Genomic DNA, 14,610 nt, shown 5'->3' with positions numbered 1-14,610 from the left:
AAATTGTCTATGACTAATGAAAAATGCTACATTCCAGCCTAGCTAAAGGAATGTTGTTGAGACAGTTATCATCTGCTTTGATATTATCATGCTGAGCAGTACTTATGGTGGTAGATACAGTTATGGGTCCATGCTGAGCTCTTGTGTTGTGTTTAGCTTGACTACAAAACAAAATAAGGTTTGTGTCTACATTCTACAGGATCAAGTTGATGTTGGTGAACACAACAACTACCTTTGTATGTAATCATTATACTTACACTTATTTTTGGCATTCTCATCCATGAGCATGTTGAAATGGTGGTGGCGGTTCCACGCAGCCATTTTGCCTTCGTGAGGAGCCCCGAGAAGCACCAGGGCCGCCCCGGCGGGCCCAACTCCGTCTAGGGGCTCCAGTGTCCTCAGCGCACTACAACTTTGTCACACACTCATAACCCAAGGAACATAGCTATCACACACTCGCGCTCAAAACGCCGTCGCCCCGGACGGCGGTGTCATCGGCGCCGACGCGCGGCGCACATGCCTTGCACTTCCGCTCCACGCACTTATGCACACGCGGGTAAACAAGCACGATCAAAACGGCACCGAGCGGTGATTCACCTCTAACGCCCGTCGCGCGCTCCGCACTGCAGGCGGACTGTAGCGGCGCCCGCGAGCCGCAACCGACTGACACCCAAACACTCGTCCCGTGTCACGTGTGCGCTATGTGCGCTGCACCCAATCACATCGACCAACAACACTATCCCGCACTAATTAATTCACACCCGATTAGAAATCACCGTCCAATATTACCCACAAATTAAAGAATTCGACCGAACGCGATAGGAGTGAGCAAGACGCGCGACGCGGTTTCCCTTCGCCGATCCGATCCTCACTGCTCCGAATCGAACTCGCGAACAAAATAATAACAAATGTGCATGAGATGCTCGCTATAATATGTGCACGTGGGTTGCGTCATAGACGGGACCGACAAAATATTATGAAATCACATTTACAGATTAGAATATTTCAAAAATTACGACGGAATGCCTCCGAATGCAGACAGTTGATGGCCAGCTAACGAATATAAATTTTATGAAATACGAACTTCACTGTCGCATTCTCAAGTATCAAAGTGATTGCCTAATCAAAAGTATTAGCAGTATAATTACAACACCAATAACTACACTATTTGTAAACAAAACACAGCCCGTAATACATTCAGAAAATAACAGTTTTGTACAGTAAACGCGAACGCGTTGATCAAGCGCGACAAATAGGACAAAACATGGCAGACTCGAAAAGCACACGAATTTTATCTATGGTCGTTTTATTTTTAAAAGCTATGGTTCTATTACAGAAAATAAATTGTCTAAATTCAATAATCTTGTATATTTTTGTTTACATAAGAAACAATAATTTATAATAACAATGTTTTGTTTTAATGTTAGGACATTTACACATTATTTATATACTAGACATTTTTATGTGAATTTGTTTCGTTTAGATTTTTTTCAAAACAAATGCGTATCACGAAACGTGACATTGCGATCATAGACAACATTTTCTGTTTCTTGCCAACCATAAAAATTAAAGAACAATTCGTTCATTCACTGGCATTTTTAACTAGTTCCAATTTCTCAAAAACTTGTAATCGGATCTTGTAGGTATTGTGTATGTTGTTTTTTTAAATTTCTGCATAAAATAGCTGAATTCGCCTCTAGCTGAATGATTAGGTTTCCATTTTCATTTAAGGCGTCATCCTCCTGTTATATCTGCAGGGGTAATGCGGTGTGACTGCTCGTGGCATTGCAATGCTTGGCTCATTCGTCGGTCTGTAGTTTGGTGATCTTTTCATGAAAAGTTCTTTCGTTTTTCGGAAAACACGTCAATTAGCTACGAGTAGTCAGAACGCAGAAAGTCTGACAGTCAGTCTTACTAAGTGTGTCAACATAGTTGCGAAAAGGCTAGGCAGATGATGATGCGTACAATGCGGTGTGGTGCGGTTGCTATAGATATGGTCACTTTCACGGCAATGTATAATATGCCATTGTACCACAACATAATACATCGCGAGTCATTGCCATTATACAGCTGCGAGCTGCATCTGTATTTTCCGTTGAATAAGACCCTTTTAATGAAGTTTGAGCTGTTTTTGGTGTAACAAGTAGTTCAGTGTAATGCCTTGATTTTCACTGCTGGTATTATTGTATGTCTTTTATACTCTATATTTTTCGATGGCTTCCAACGTTAGTTCCTGTTTTTGCCACAATCTATAAACAGGTTGCTCTATGGCGACTTTTTAATCTGTACTGTCAAAAAATACCTTGCAACGCGAAAGTACGTCTGCATTTCTTAATATAGTGAAGAATTGTTATAAAATTAAACAATTTCCTACTTTTTAACTGAGAAACTAACATAGATTTGCTTTTACTACAGAATTGAACAACTGTGTATTTGAAATATAATCTAGTTTGTTTGCGGAACTCAAGTGTGGGACGCGTTGTGCGTCATAGATTTAACCTTATTTTGTGGTGTAATCTTTCATCATTCAGCGTAATAACAGAAACATGCCTAAAAACGGTGGCAGAATAAGAAACTTTAAGAACAATGACGCTTTTGGTAAGGGTTTTTACTTCTGAAAATTTGTTTATTTTGATACTTCAAGGCTTTGTGTTTTTTCTTCCACATCGCTTTTATTGTAATTCATTCTGCTCTTTTAGCTGTTCTAAAGATTAAAGAGGTATGTAACCAATCAAACACATAGTTTAATTCAACCTTATTTGCAGAGCATGATGACCGAACACACACGAGTAACACACGGCGTGTTAGTTTCAAACCAAACACGCATAAAGGAAAGAACAAATGGAACAATGTTAAACTGCAGTTGGATGATGACGTGTACATGGGGGGTACTGGCGAGGGCGGCCCGCATGTCCACCGTAAAGGAGCATTTAGAGGCCGCGGAGGCAGGCTGAACTCTCCATCACCTAGAACAGGTCATGGCATGGCGAAGAAGAAGTTCATTGCAGGTGTTCTTCCCTGGTATCAAATCATCATACCATATGGGGCTAAACACGAGAAAGATGTTATTCTGAAGACTCTTTTGAGCTATATATCGCCAGACATCTTTGTGCCTCACTACTACAAGACCAATGGCAATGCAGCCGTGTTTTATGTAGATGATGTTAAACTGGCTGAGAAGCTATTCCATGCTGACAGGAAGATCACAATGTCCGATGGCTTCAAGTTAATGGTGATTGTAAGAAACTCTGTGCCCAATGTCGCTGTTGATGCTGAAATGAAGGAAAAGATGAAGCTTGCTATGGCTAAAAGATACAATGCCACGACAAAGGCCTTGGACTTGACTAAGTTCCATGCAGATCCTGGTAAGTTAAATATTTCTTGTATACTTTATTAGATTCATTGTGTTTTGCATTGTCTGTGCATGATTTTATTGAAAACATGCACAGACAATAAGGAAAAATTTACTTAAAAACTTGAATGTGAAGGTGACTTTGTACATTTTACCTTATATTATTTTACCACTGCTTACCTGTTATTTGGGTGGTTACATAAAGAAACAGCTTTCCCGTACAGACCAATCTGTACAGAGTGTAGTGAGTGTAAATCTGCCCTTAAAGACAATTAAAATTAAACCCGTATGGCCCAGTCCAGGTGGTCAGCACTGACAAGTTACAACCTGTTTATAAGTGAGAGAATAGGATTTTATTGAAACATTATATCGGCGCTGATCGGTACCTACCGATACGGATTTGTCTGTACCGGAAACCTGTTTCTTTATGTAAGCACCCTTTAACTGTAACACCTGTACATTTTCATCACTCCAAAACAAATAACATTTGTTCCAGACTTGGCAGATATATTCTGCGCCCTGTTCCGTCCAGTCATAATGCTGGCCGCTATAGATATAATTGCTGAGAACATTCCGGATCTTGAGGCATTAAACCTCAATGACAATAAACTTCATGGTATTGAGCATCTGAAGATTCTCTCTTCTAAACTGAAGAACTTGAAAATTCTGTACATGGGGGATAATCGGGTAAGCTGTTATTCTAGTGATTGTTCATGTTTATCCCATGTTATGATAAAAGGAACCTGGATAAGTAGTCAGGGTTCTTGGATTATGTCATGGTCATACTGTTTTAATTATTAACAGTCATTCATCACAATAGATAGGTATACATACATTGTTAACAATTATGACATTAACACCAAACTGGGGACTTTCTTGTGATCTGTTAACTTCTAGATACCAATCTAAACTTCAGAAGGGGTATTTTGGGACTGCCTTTTGTTTTTAATGTTCGGAAAGTGCTGATTTATCAGCCTTATTTAAATAAACGTTTTTGAGCTCGAGTTTTAAACGTTGCTGTGACAATAATTTTTCTACTTCCTTCTAGATTCCATTCCTTGGTTCCCTGGAGCCTTTGAAGAACTTGCAGCTGGTGGAGCTATATCTGAAGGGCAACCCGTTGGTGAACAGGTTTTCCGATAACGAAATCTACGTCAGGTAGTGTTATGGAGTTCATGTATTGGTTGAAACCTATTGTAATTGCATTGCATAACAGTACATACCTTTGAAAGGTACTGAGGGAATAAAAGTAATAGGCCTGTAGTTTTGAGCTGAACAAGGGGAATAAATGATTTACATTGGTTCATGGAAATCAATGTTTCAGAGATTTTCATGACATAAATGAGACAATTTTTTTATTAGCCATCCTATAATTTATTTAAACAGGGGCTTAAATATACTTAACTCAATCTTCAATTTGATATGCAAAGTCCATTCCGAATTTTTGATGATTTATATCACAGCTTATTAAAATTGTACAGTTGTGGATTAATACAATTTTAAACACCTGTAAATAAAAAAAATACAATAATGTTTTCGAAATGTATTGATTCTAGGTTATTATTCCACACATGTACATTTTTACCATAACATGTATAGAATTTTTGCTTGTTATTTTTATTATATTTCAGAAGCCACAGTCACCGTTTCCCGAATCTAGAGGTATCTCTAGATCTAGGACACGGTTGCAGGTTTAATGACCTGCGAAAATGATATTTCATAACAAAATCTACATCCTACTGTAACTAAGAAACTAGAATTCAAGATGAATTTTTATGAAGTTTAAAAAAAAAACAGAAGAATTTTGTTGAAACTTAAGTCATGACTCAAAACTCAATATTCAACTTTTGCCAAATTGATTTTAATTCCAGTTTAGTTACATAATCAGCAAGTTTGTTCGAGGTTCTTTCTCGCATTTCTTGGAATTGAACTGACTTGTGATTTTTGTTTCGACAATATTAATTTGCAGACTACAACTTCAGAGATTCTTCTCACATCAAGACTACGCTTTTATAAAGTCCACACATGTAATGCATATTTAATTATATTCAAGTATAAGTTAATAGAATACTCACTGTATGTCTTAATGTGAGAACTGCCTCAAATTCAACTTGTATTCTGGTTTTTAATGTACATTTCAAAGTACAAAGATTATGGTATCTACTAGTGTGAAATTTAATTATTTCCAAGGTGTAAAATGTTTCTTTGACTTGTTTTACCTTGAAGATTTTTCTTGCAACCAATTTTGAAATTAATTTTAAATATACACTACTCCAATATGTTCAGTAATGCATTTTTAATAATATTTATTAGCTTTAATAATATTTATTAGCTTTTCTGAAATGCATTAAGTGTTAATGACCAATGTTGCTTTATTTTATTATTGCTTTGGAAAATTAAATTCATATTTCTTGAAGTTAAATTATTTGAGAAGCAAAGTTTTATTTATATGTGCTTATGCTTGTAGGTACTTAAGTGATAAAATAACTGATAGTGAAATATTTGGCAATGTATAAGTGACTAACATGATAACTATTGGTGATTTTATCATTGTGTAAAAATAAGCATGACTATATTAGATACATTATTGCTTAATAAAGTTTTGTATAGGTGTTGTAAATCAGTCAGAGAAACATTTTAGTACATACCTACCTAATGTATACTGTACTTCAGTGTGCTGAGAGTATAAATAGGACAAGCTAATGCACCTTATTTGGATACTTACAAAAAGTGTTGGTATAAGTATGATTAAAATATCAATACTGTAAAAACTACTTGAACCTCTTTATAATAAAACATGGCCTTCAAAAATATACAAGCTTTAGTACTAGGTTTAAACCACCATTCCAAACAAAGTTAATAATAAACTAAACTTAGCACTAAAGGCGGTGATTTTTAAGACCACATTTTATAATATGATGGTAGACAACCTCACTATGAATATTCTAGAAAGATGTTCTGTTTTGAATTTAGGTTGCACTTAAAAAAAAGAACAGTATATTCAAAATGGAATGCCATTCAAGAATATTTTTAATAGTGAGACCAAGACGTAACCAAGTTATTTCATACTTGTACCAGCACTCTGTAAAGGTGCTTTGTAACTTGTCCTATGAATACTCAAAACTGAAGCTAACATGTGATGTGAGTTTCAGAGATATTGTTTCATGCCATTGCCATATTATTTGTTGTCTCCAGCGATGTGCGGAAGAAGTTTCCCAAGCTGGTCAAATTGGTGAGTAGATCAAGTACAAAAGTGGGTTGTTACAGTTAATGGCCGTTTCCAATATTCTACCTATTGTTGTGGTTACTATAGATAGGAATTTGACATTGCTTGTATGACCTCCCCACTCAGAGACATTTAATGGTTACTTAAGCCATTCCTTAGTGAAGGATTTGTATGACATTCCGTCACTAAGGCGTGACTTAAGTAATCATTAAATGTCTCTGAGTGGGGAGGTAAGACTTATATAAAAAATCTATCACTGGTAATTGTCCAGTCATATTAGACCAAAAAATTTGTGTGAAGTTACAGTAATTCACAATAAGTTGAAAATTGGTGAGATCAAATGTCTTAATTGTCTGGACTATAAAGAAATCAACAGATATACTTATATAGAATGTTGGGAATAGCCGTAAGGGTATAAGCAATGGGTTTGTATGTATAAAGATAAACATAAGCATATAGGGTAAACTCGTTAGAGTTGGCCATAGTTTTATCTAGACATAATAAAAAAAAGAAAAAGTGTTGTTACAATCAGTCTTTTATTCTTATCATAATTAACAGTTATTAGTCTTGTAAAAATCAACGACAAATATTTTTTTATAATTCAAAAACATATTAAAAAACAATTTCTAAAAAAAAATAGAATTGGCCATCTCTCCCGGGGTATCAGGGTAAGTTGGCCATAGCTATACGGGATAGATGACCAGTACTTGACTTCCCTTTTCCCTTTCCCTTGTCCTGAAATTCGGCTCCTTTAGCTTCTTTTTTCTTATTCTGTCCACATTTGGAGCACATATCATTAAACTCGGTACAGTTTTCATGATGACCTGTCACAAATAAGACACTGGAGCCAATCTTCCACAAGACGAGTCTTATAATAATTTTCTCCGCATCCAGCGCAGTTATCTGCTTCGTTTTATTTATCTTCTTCATCAGATGTATCACACAATACTGGTTCACTGAGATCAGAACTGCTTTCGCTAATACGCCTTACAGCTTTCCGTTTTCTATTCTTATCGTTCTTTTCGTATCAGTTTTCTTATCTTTGGGTTTAACCATTTTTTTTTTGTGAATCTTTACTCCAACATCCACGAGTGGCTATGGCTTTTCTCTCATAATTATTTGGCATATGTAACAAAACACAAAATGCATTAATATCACTTCACATAACAAGAATAATATGGCCATCTCAACCTGAATTTATGTGGCCATCTCTCCTTCTTGTGCGGGTGAGATGGCCATATCAAATTTTTGATTTAATTAAACATTAGCAGGCGCCATTTTGAGGTTAGAATAGACGTTAACATTTGATAAACATAATAAACTAAGCAAACATTTAAAAAATGCAATAAAAAGTAGTACCACATGATAAAATATGACCACACTGTACAATTTTTGCAATACCCTGTAAAATAAAAGTTGAATTACTTACTTTTTAACATAAATACGCGCAGCAGCGTCGTCGCACTGTGTTCCCGAGCGTGGTGTGCGGTGTGCTGACTGCATTGTAGCGTCATCTAGCTATGCATACCAAAAATAATTCGATTGGCCATCTCTCCCGTATGGCCATCTCTAACGAGTTTACCCTAGAAATATAGCCAAAAGCACAGTTTTAGAAAAAGTTCAATAATCCTGAAAACAACTTGCTTGTACCCATACAATTTTCTTTATTATTTTTTACCAAGTGTTTGTGACAGGTTAGGTTTTGTTAATCAGCCAACCAGATTGACGACCTACCTGAAACCCCTGGTTACCAGATAACGGTGAGGTTTCGAGCCCTTATTTTTAATGGCACATACATAGACAGCTCATGAAGGTATGGTAGCTGGACTGTGTGTAAGTCATAACAAATAAGGGCTCTGACATATTGAAACTTTACGATTAAAAGATGTGGCAGTCTTGCCAGTCATTTATCAGAATTGAATAATACTAAAATTATCAACTAAAACCTTATCGTGATTAGCCAAAATACTAAGAAAACATTTTCAAATACATATTATGATGTCATAATCATAACACTGCTCTTTACAAAATATGTTAAAATTAATGTTCAATGAACCAATAAAATTTACAAACACTTATACCCCAAAATGTTCACTTATAATACCACAAGAGCTTCAAAATTATCGGGTATTTCCCGATAGGTTCGTTGCAAACAAATGAAGGAGTCAAGTTTTTCAGGTTAAAAAATCACGAGCGCGAAGCGCGAGTGATTTTTCCTGGAAAACTTGACGACTTTATTTGTTTGCAGGGAACCTTGAGGGAAATGCCAGATAATTTTGAAGCTCGTGTGGTATTCGGGGGATTATTTTTCCGTCCCAAATGTCGGCCACAACCTGTCAGTTTGACATAGCAACGACCAGAGAAAATATTCAAAAAAAATTATCAGTATAATACCATGTAGGTTGTACCACGTGACGTCGAATGGTGCAATTCTATTGGTCGATATTTGGGTCGGAAAAATAATCTCTAGTATTTTGGCAAATCTTCAACCACAAACAAAATAACCTCTAACACCCAACACTTAAAGTACAAACTCCCACAACACAACTGTAACCAACTTCCCACAACAGGACGGAGTGGAACTGCCCCCAGCCATCGGCTTCGATGTCCTAGAAGACGTGTCACTACCATTACGCCAGCAATCTTTCCTCGTAGACCCGGCAGGACAGGACTTAGTACGAGAGTTCTTAACTCAGTACTTTGCGATATATGATGCGGAGTCACGGCAGCCGTTGCTTGAAGCTTACCATGAACATGCTACTATGTCCTTGGCAGCTACTTACTTGAGCAACGATAATAGGAATGCTGCTACGCAAAGGTATGTTGATACTGTGGTGTTAAATAACAATATATATATTTGTAAGACTTGTTGCAATAAATGTAAATAGAATAGATAGCCAGATTCATCTCTGTGCATTTATTAATTATTTACGTGCATGGGATTATATCCTATATGTTAGGTATACCACAGGCTTTTTTCTGTTCATTTATTGATATTCTTTGACTTAATGAAAACACTGGTACTCAGCTGTATTCATGTAGATTGGAAGCCGAGTCCAACGTAGTTGGGAACAGGCTCGGAAGATGATGAATTTATTGGTATTCTCTCTAACTCTATAGGGTCATAGAAATCTGCCATTTTATGGTGACACCGCAAAGTTACCATTTCCCTTTTCTTAATAAGCCAAAATCAACATAATTTCCATTCCAGATTAAACTCCTACATAACAAACAGTCGCAACATTCTGCGTATAACGGAACGCGAGTCCCGGCGACGTTACCTGCGCACGGGCAGACTGCAAGTCGTGTCATTCCTGTCTGACTTGCCAAAGACAGCGCATGATTTGATGGGATTCGCTGTTGATTTACTTGTTTTTACTGTAAGTAGTTTTTAATAGTAATTTTATGTCTCAGATATTACTAAATCATAGCAATTTAGCCGTCTATATTCCGCAGTTCAAATGGATCTAGTTGTTATAAAAATAATATACATATCCAATAAAAACCATGAGGTTCTCTCTGTCAACTGGTTAAAGGATTTTAAATGTTGAGATGAATGTTGGGCCGATTTATTCATTGGAGTAATAAAATTAGTCTATGCTGTACTAGCTGTTCACCGCGGTTTCACCCGTGCTCCGGAGGAACTTCTCGAACTTCTTCCTATAAAATATTAGCCTATGTTACTCGGTGATAGTCTAGCTATTCAACAGTGAAAGATTTTTTCAAATCAGCTCAGGAGTTTCGGAGCCTTTAAGGCACAAACAAACACAAAAAATATTATACATATAATCTATATTTCTCCTTCTTATTTCCTGTTAGTGTAGATTTTCTAAATTCCTTTTCTCCGCCACAGCCGTCAATAATAGTGCTAACAATGAACGGAGTCTACAAAGAGACGAATACCAACGGCAACCCGACGCGTTCCTTCCACCGCACGTTCGTGATCGTGCCCAATGCTGGAGGCGGGTTCTGCATCATCAACGATATGCTGTTTGTCACTAATACTACTAAGGAACAGGTGAGGTTTTAATACTTTTGTAATTTAGTTGGGACTAATCACAGATTGAGTGCATATAATGTATGGGCATTATACATATACCTCAAGTCTTAAGTTTGTGAGCTCTTATGACCATTATTCATAAACATTTTGGTGATTTGATCGGGAAAAGTATAGATGATTGTCATACAGCATTTCTGACGAAATGCGAAGAGATACATTCTGACACATATAAATAACTAAGAGAAACAGTTTTTTTTTGTTATAAATAGAATTAGAAGTTTTAACAACCTTTACTACCAGAAATGTTTAATTGAACTAAATAAGTTCGTATGGTATACTAACTGAACTGTGAACAATAAAAGCTCATCTGTCCATATAATTGTCCACTTAAATATATCCAACCAACTGTTTTGTAAAGTCAATCTTAAACCAAGCAAGAAAAGAACATTAATTAAACAGCAGAAATTATAAATCGTATTTATTTCTGTTAATAGGTTTACAAAACACGATAATATTTTAAACGTATTTATTTTCCCCCAATCCAGGAAGAAAAAGCCTTCTCAACGGGTGTAACAGTAGAACCTACTCCGGCCCCTGTTGCGCCCGCGCCAGCCGCCATGGCACAGCCGTCACCCGACGACGCGCAGAAAATGATGCTCAATATGCTGAGCCAACAGACTGGGATGAATGATCATTGGAGCATCAAGTAAGTTTTAGCTGTAGAAGAAAATTATGGTTATTGATATAGGAAAAATTATGGTATATAAACGGGATTTGATGGGAGAAAGGTTGAATTTAAATTGGAAAGAATGCAATGAAATTTATCCATAGCAAGTTCAGATTGTATTGGGGAACTGTAGGGTCGAAAATAGCATTGGAGTCTTGTTATGGATCCAAACAGGGATTATTATTTGTCTCGTCTTTATTTTGTCCTTTCCAATATCTGACTGTTGGTCATTGACAATTTTATGGGACTGTCAAAACACCATTCTGTCTTGGTGATAAACTTATGTTACGTAGAGTATAATCATCGGCAAGGATATTGAGCCCTGACCTTCACCTGCGCAGAAGTGATTTATTGGTTTATTGCCTTAAGTGTACAGTGCGCAAAGCGATCACCACTCTACCGCCGAGAGCTCAATATCCGTGCCGATAACTATATTTTGATATTTATCAAAAGTCAATCTTTTTACACTTAAAAGACAATTTATTTACAAGGCTTATTTCTTTCCAGCTGTCTACAACAAACAGGATGGGATTTCCAACGAGCCTTATTCGTCTTCAACCAACTAAACTCAGAAGGGAAAATACCCCCCGAAGCGTTCGTCAAGTGAACGTAAAACTTTCAAAATAAGGCTGTGTCAGTGTACATATTAGTTACGGAAAATAAATAACTATTTTTTTAGTTGAATGACTCTTGTCGACTAGTTTATTATTATTATCTATGGATAAGTGAAAGGAGTTTTTTATGCACACTGAGTCTATGGAATGTGGAGATGCAGCGATATGATTTATTACTATAATAGAGAATTAGAAAACGAGAATGATATTGAAGATAAACAGAAAGTCGCGCTGAAGATTCAAAGATACAGTTTAAATAATATCGTCAATGTTTGGAAATCAAAACAAGCTGCATCAGAAAGCAACTCAACTGCAACAACTGACGCTCAATCAAGAAACATAAGGATGATATCGTGAAAATACTGGACAAGATTACTTATAGAATAAATTAATTGAAATATTTATTATCAACTCACTTATATGGTTTGGAAGTACATATACTCCACGATACTACATAATATGCAATAAGATATTTAACAATATACAAGAAGAAATCACAATGTAAAATAGCAAACACAAGTTCAACGAGAATCTATAAATTTTTCTTCATTATGAAGCCAATCAACTGATGCTAAGAATGTTCACAAAATATCTATTTGAAGATGACAAAGAATTTCCTAGAAACCCATTCACTTGTCGAAGCTAATCCACTCATAAGTATGAATGCAGGATTATTCTGTCCCAATATGCATTGACGATCAGAAATATCATCAAGAAATCACCATTAATAATAACATAGATATTTATATTGGTGATTGGAGCTTGCACAATGATTCAAAAACTTTGTCAAAAATGCGTGGCATCAGCTCAGTTGATAATAACTACATTCGAAGTTGTTATTGGAAGATTTCGGCGCAGAAGAATCTTTTTTTTCTTGTTTTGTAGAGTCAAACAGTTGAAATAGTTTTAGTCTATGAAAAAAAAACTAAAAAAAAAAGAAAACAAGCATACAAAAAAAAAAACAATTACTTATGTAACTGTATTAAGTATATTTGTTTGATGATTTACTGTAAAAATAATTTTGTTTAATTTGATAGAGGTGCGATGCGATTTTTATACGTTTTTTTCTTACTTTTTAATATCAATCATTTCAATAATTTTAAACGTATGCCATTCCATCGCGCGACTATCTAAACAGATTTTCATTTCATCAAAAGAGGATTTATTTTTTTGACATTGTAGTTCTCTGCTGCATCTTAAGCATTATATAATATTTTGCCTTATATAAAATATAGAAATTATATTTCCTGTAATATAAAAGTAGTTTTTAGATATAATACATTATCAGTTTCTTTTCTGCATTTTTTGATTCTGTATTATGTCTACAATATTTTTCTGTGTATTCATAAACCATTACTCTATAAATAATTATATTTGAATTAAAAAAAAAACGAACTTAATTGTATGCAAAGCTATTTCAATTACGAAATAGTGAAAAAAGGATGATAAAATTTATAATTTGAATTCATTTTGTTATTTGTAAATAGTAGGTTTTAATTTTAATTGTATTTTCGTTTGGGGTTTGTTTGGGCCGCAGTGTATGGATGTGAAGGCGAAGTTCCTCAAGGACCGGTCGGTTTTCAGTGCTTGAAGTACAAAGCTGGGGTGGTATGAACCCAGACAGTTATATTCATATTGTGCGAGTCAGTGGACCGCGCAAACTGCGGCGGAACCCCTTGACTTAATGTCATTGTGGGCTAGTCGCAGCGTATGTGAATACTTTTTTTTACAAAGAACTCTGATAGCACTTTTTTACTTGGCCGTGAAGTTTGTGGACAGCCAGAATCCTGCTGTGGCCTCGGGCGGGGCTTAGGGCTTATGTTAGGAGCTAACATTAAGACTGTTACTGAAGTAAATAAATCTTTCATTTTGGATCGTATTTTGGGTTTTATTTAAATTCTTAGAGCCCTGAATTATAAGGTCAAGAAGATACACGGCGTAGAACTAAACTACGTATGAACCATCTACTTAGTTAACTTCACATTTTGATATTTTCGATTCTCCGAACTTATAACGCCTTTACCTATTTGTTTAATGTAAGTAAATAGTGACTTTTTTTATTTCTTCCATGGTTATTCTTGGAAAGCAATTTTCTTTGGAATCGGCCTTATTTAAGTAAGTAAAATCGGTAAATCCTTGAATGTCGATTAGAGTCGAAAAGTACATTTCCAATAATATTTTGGAACGTAATAAATAGTATAGGTACCTATGGCAAAATACCTATTTTGGTTATTCTACGTAAATACCTATAGGATACAGTTCTTCCCCGCCTATTCGTTATCAGTTAGGTACCATTGTTCGCCTTAGGTACATATATATACCACTAATTAATTAAACATTTGTTCGTTATACGTGACGTAGGCAACACAGTTATTTTAAAATACCAGGAATCAAATGAAGGTAGATACCTTGAGCCGTGAGCCAACAATTTGATTAGGCAGATGGGTTAAGGAAACCCCCGAGGAGATGTTTCTCTCTAAAAGGCCAAAAATGAACATACAAACATACAACAAACATACCTAAGTATTCAGAAACCGAGCCTTTTCCCAATCATGTTGGGGTCGGCTTCCAGTCTAACCGGATTCAGCTGAGTACCAGAGCTTTACAAGAAGCGACTGCCTATCTGACCTTCTCAACCCAGTTATCCGGGCAACCCGATACCCCTTGGTTAGACTGGTGTCAGACTTACTG

At 35.9% G+C, this 14,610-nt stretch overlaps 2 protein-coding genes across 6 annotated transcripts in view; one reads left to right on the top strand and one right to left on the bottom strand.

The window, feature by feature from the left end:
* Positions 1-1,292, bottom strand: part of Mnb (minibrain) — a 106,350-nt gene extending 105,058 nt beyond the window's left edge. For 3 of the 5 annotated variants that reach the window (XR_007511449.2, XM_021334961.3, XM_021334962.3), the window contains exon 1: positions 258-1,292. Coding sequence is in view for 4 of the 5 variants with exons in the window: in XM_021334961.3 (XP_021190636.1) it covers positions 258-321 (64 nt within the window). In the remaining variant the exon portion in view is untranslated. The remainder of the gene's footprint in view (positions 1-257) is intronic. The other 2 variants (XM_021334964.3, XM_021334965.3) reach the window with 1 other exon arrangement.
* A 970-nt stretch (positions 1,293-2,262) lies between these two features.
* On the top strand, positions 2,263-13,798 carry LOC110376462 (nuclear RNA export factor 1). The gene is made up of 10 exons (XM_021334941.3): positions 2,263-2,598; positions 2,766-3,365; positions 3,849-4,039; positions 4,401-4,510; positions 6,548-6,584; positions 9,149-9,396; positions 9,790-9,958; positions 10,432-10,596; positions 11,124-11,284; positions 11,813-13,798. Exons 1-10 carry the CDS (start codon positions 2,547-2,549, stop codon positions 11,910-11,912), a joined length of 1,833 nt encoding a protein of 610 aa, XP_021190616.3. The 5' UTR covers positions 2,263-2,546; the 3' UTR covers positions 11,913-13,798.
* Positions 13,799-14,610: the final 812 nt, after the last annotated feature.

The sequence above is a fragment of the Helicoverpa armigera genome, chromosome 16, assembly GCF_030705265.1.
Source record: "Helicoverpa armigera isolate CAAS_96S chromosome 16, ASM3070526v1, whole genome shotgun sequence".
Taxonomy (NCBI): Eukaryota; Metazoa; Arthropoda; class Insecta; order Lepidoptera; family Noctuidae; genus Helicoverpa; species Helicoverpa armigera.
This window is presented reverse-complemented; position numbering and strand designations above follow the sequence as displayed.

Coding starts and splice junctions, on each gene's coding strand:
- LOC110376462 (XM_021334941.3), top strand. CDS start 2,547: ATGCCTAAAAACGGTGGCAGAATAAGAAACTTTAAGAACAATGACGCT. Junction 4,040..4,400: donor TGTACATGGGGGATAATCGG/GTAAGCTGTTAT, acceptor ACTTCCTTCTAG/ATTCCATTCCTTGGTTCCCT. Junction 9,397..9,789: donor AGGAATGCTGCTACGCAAAG/GTATGTTGATAC, acceptor TTTCCATTCCAG/ATTAAACTCCTACATAACAA.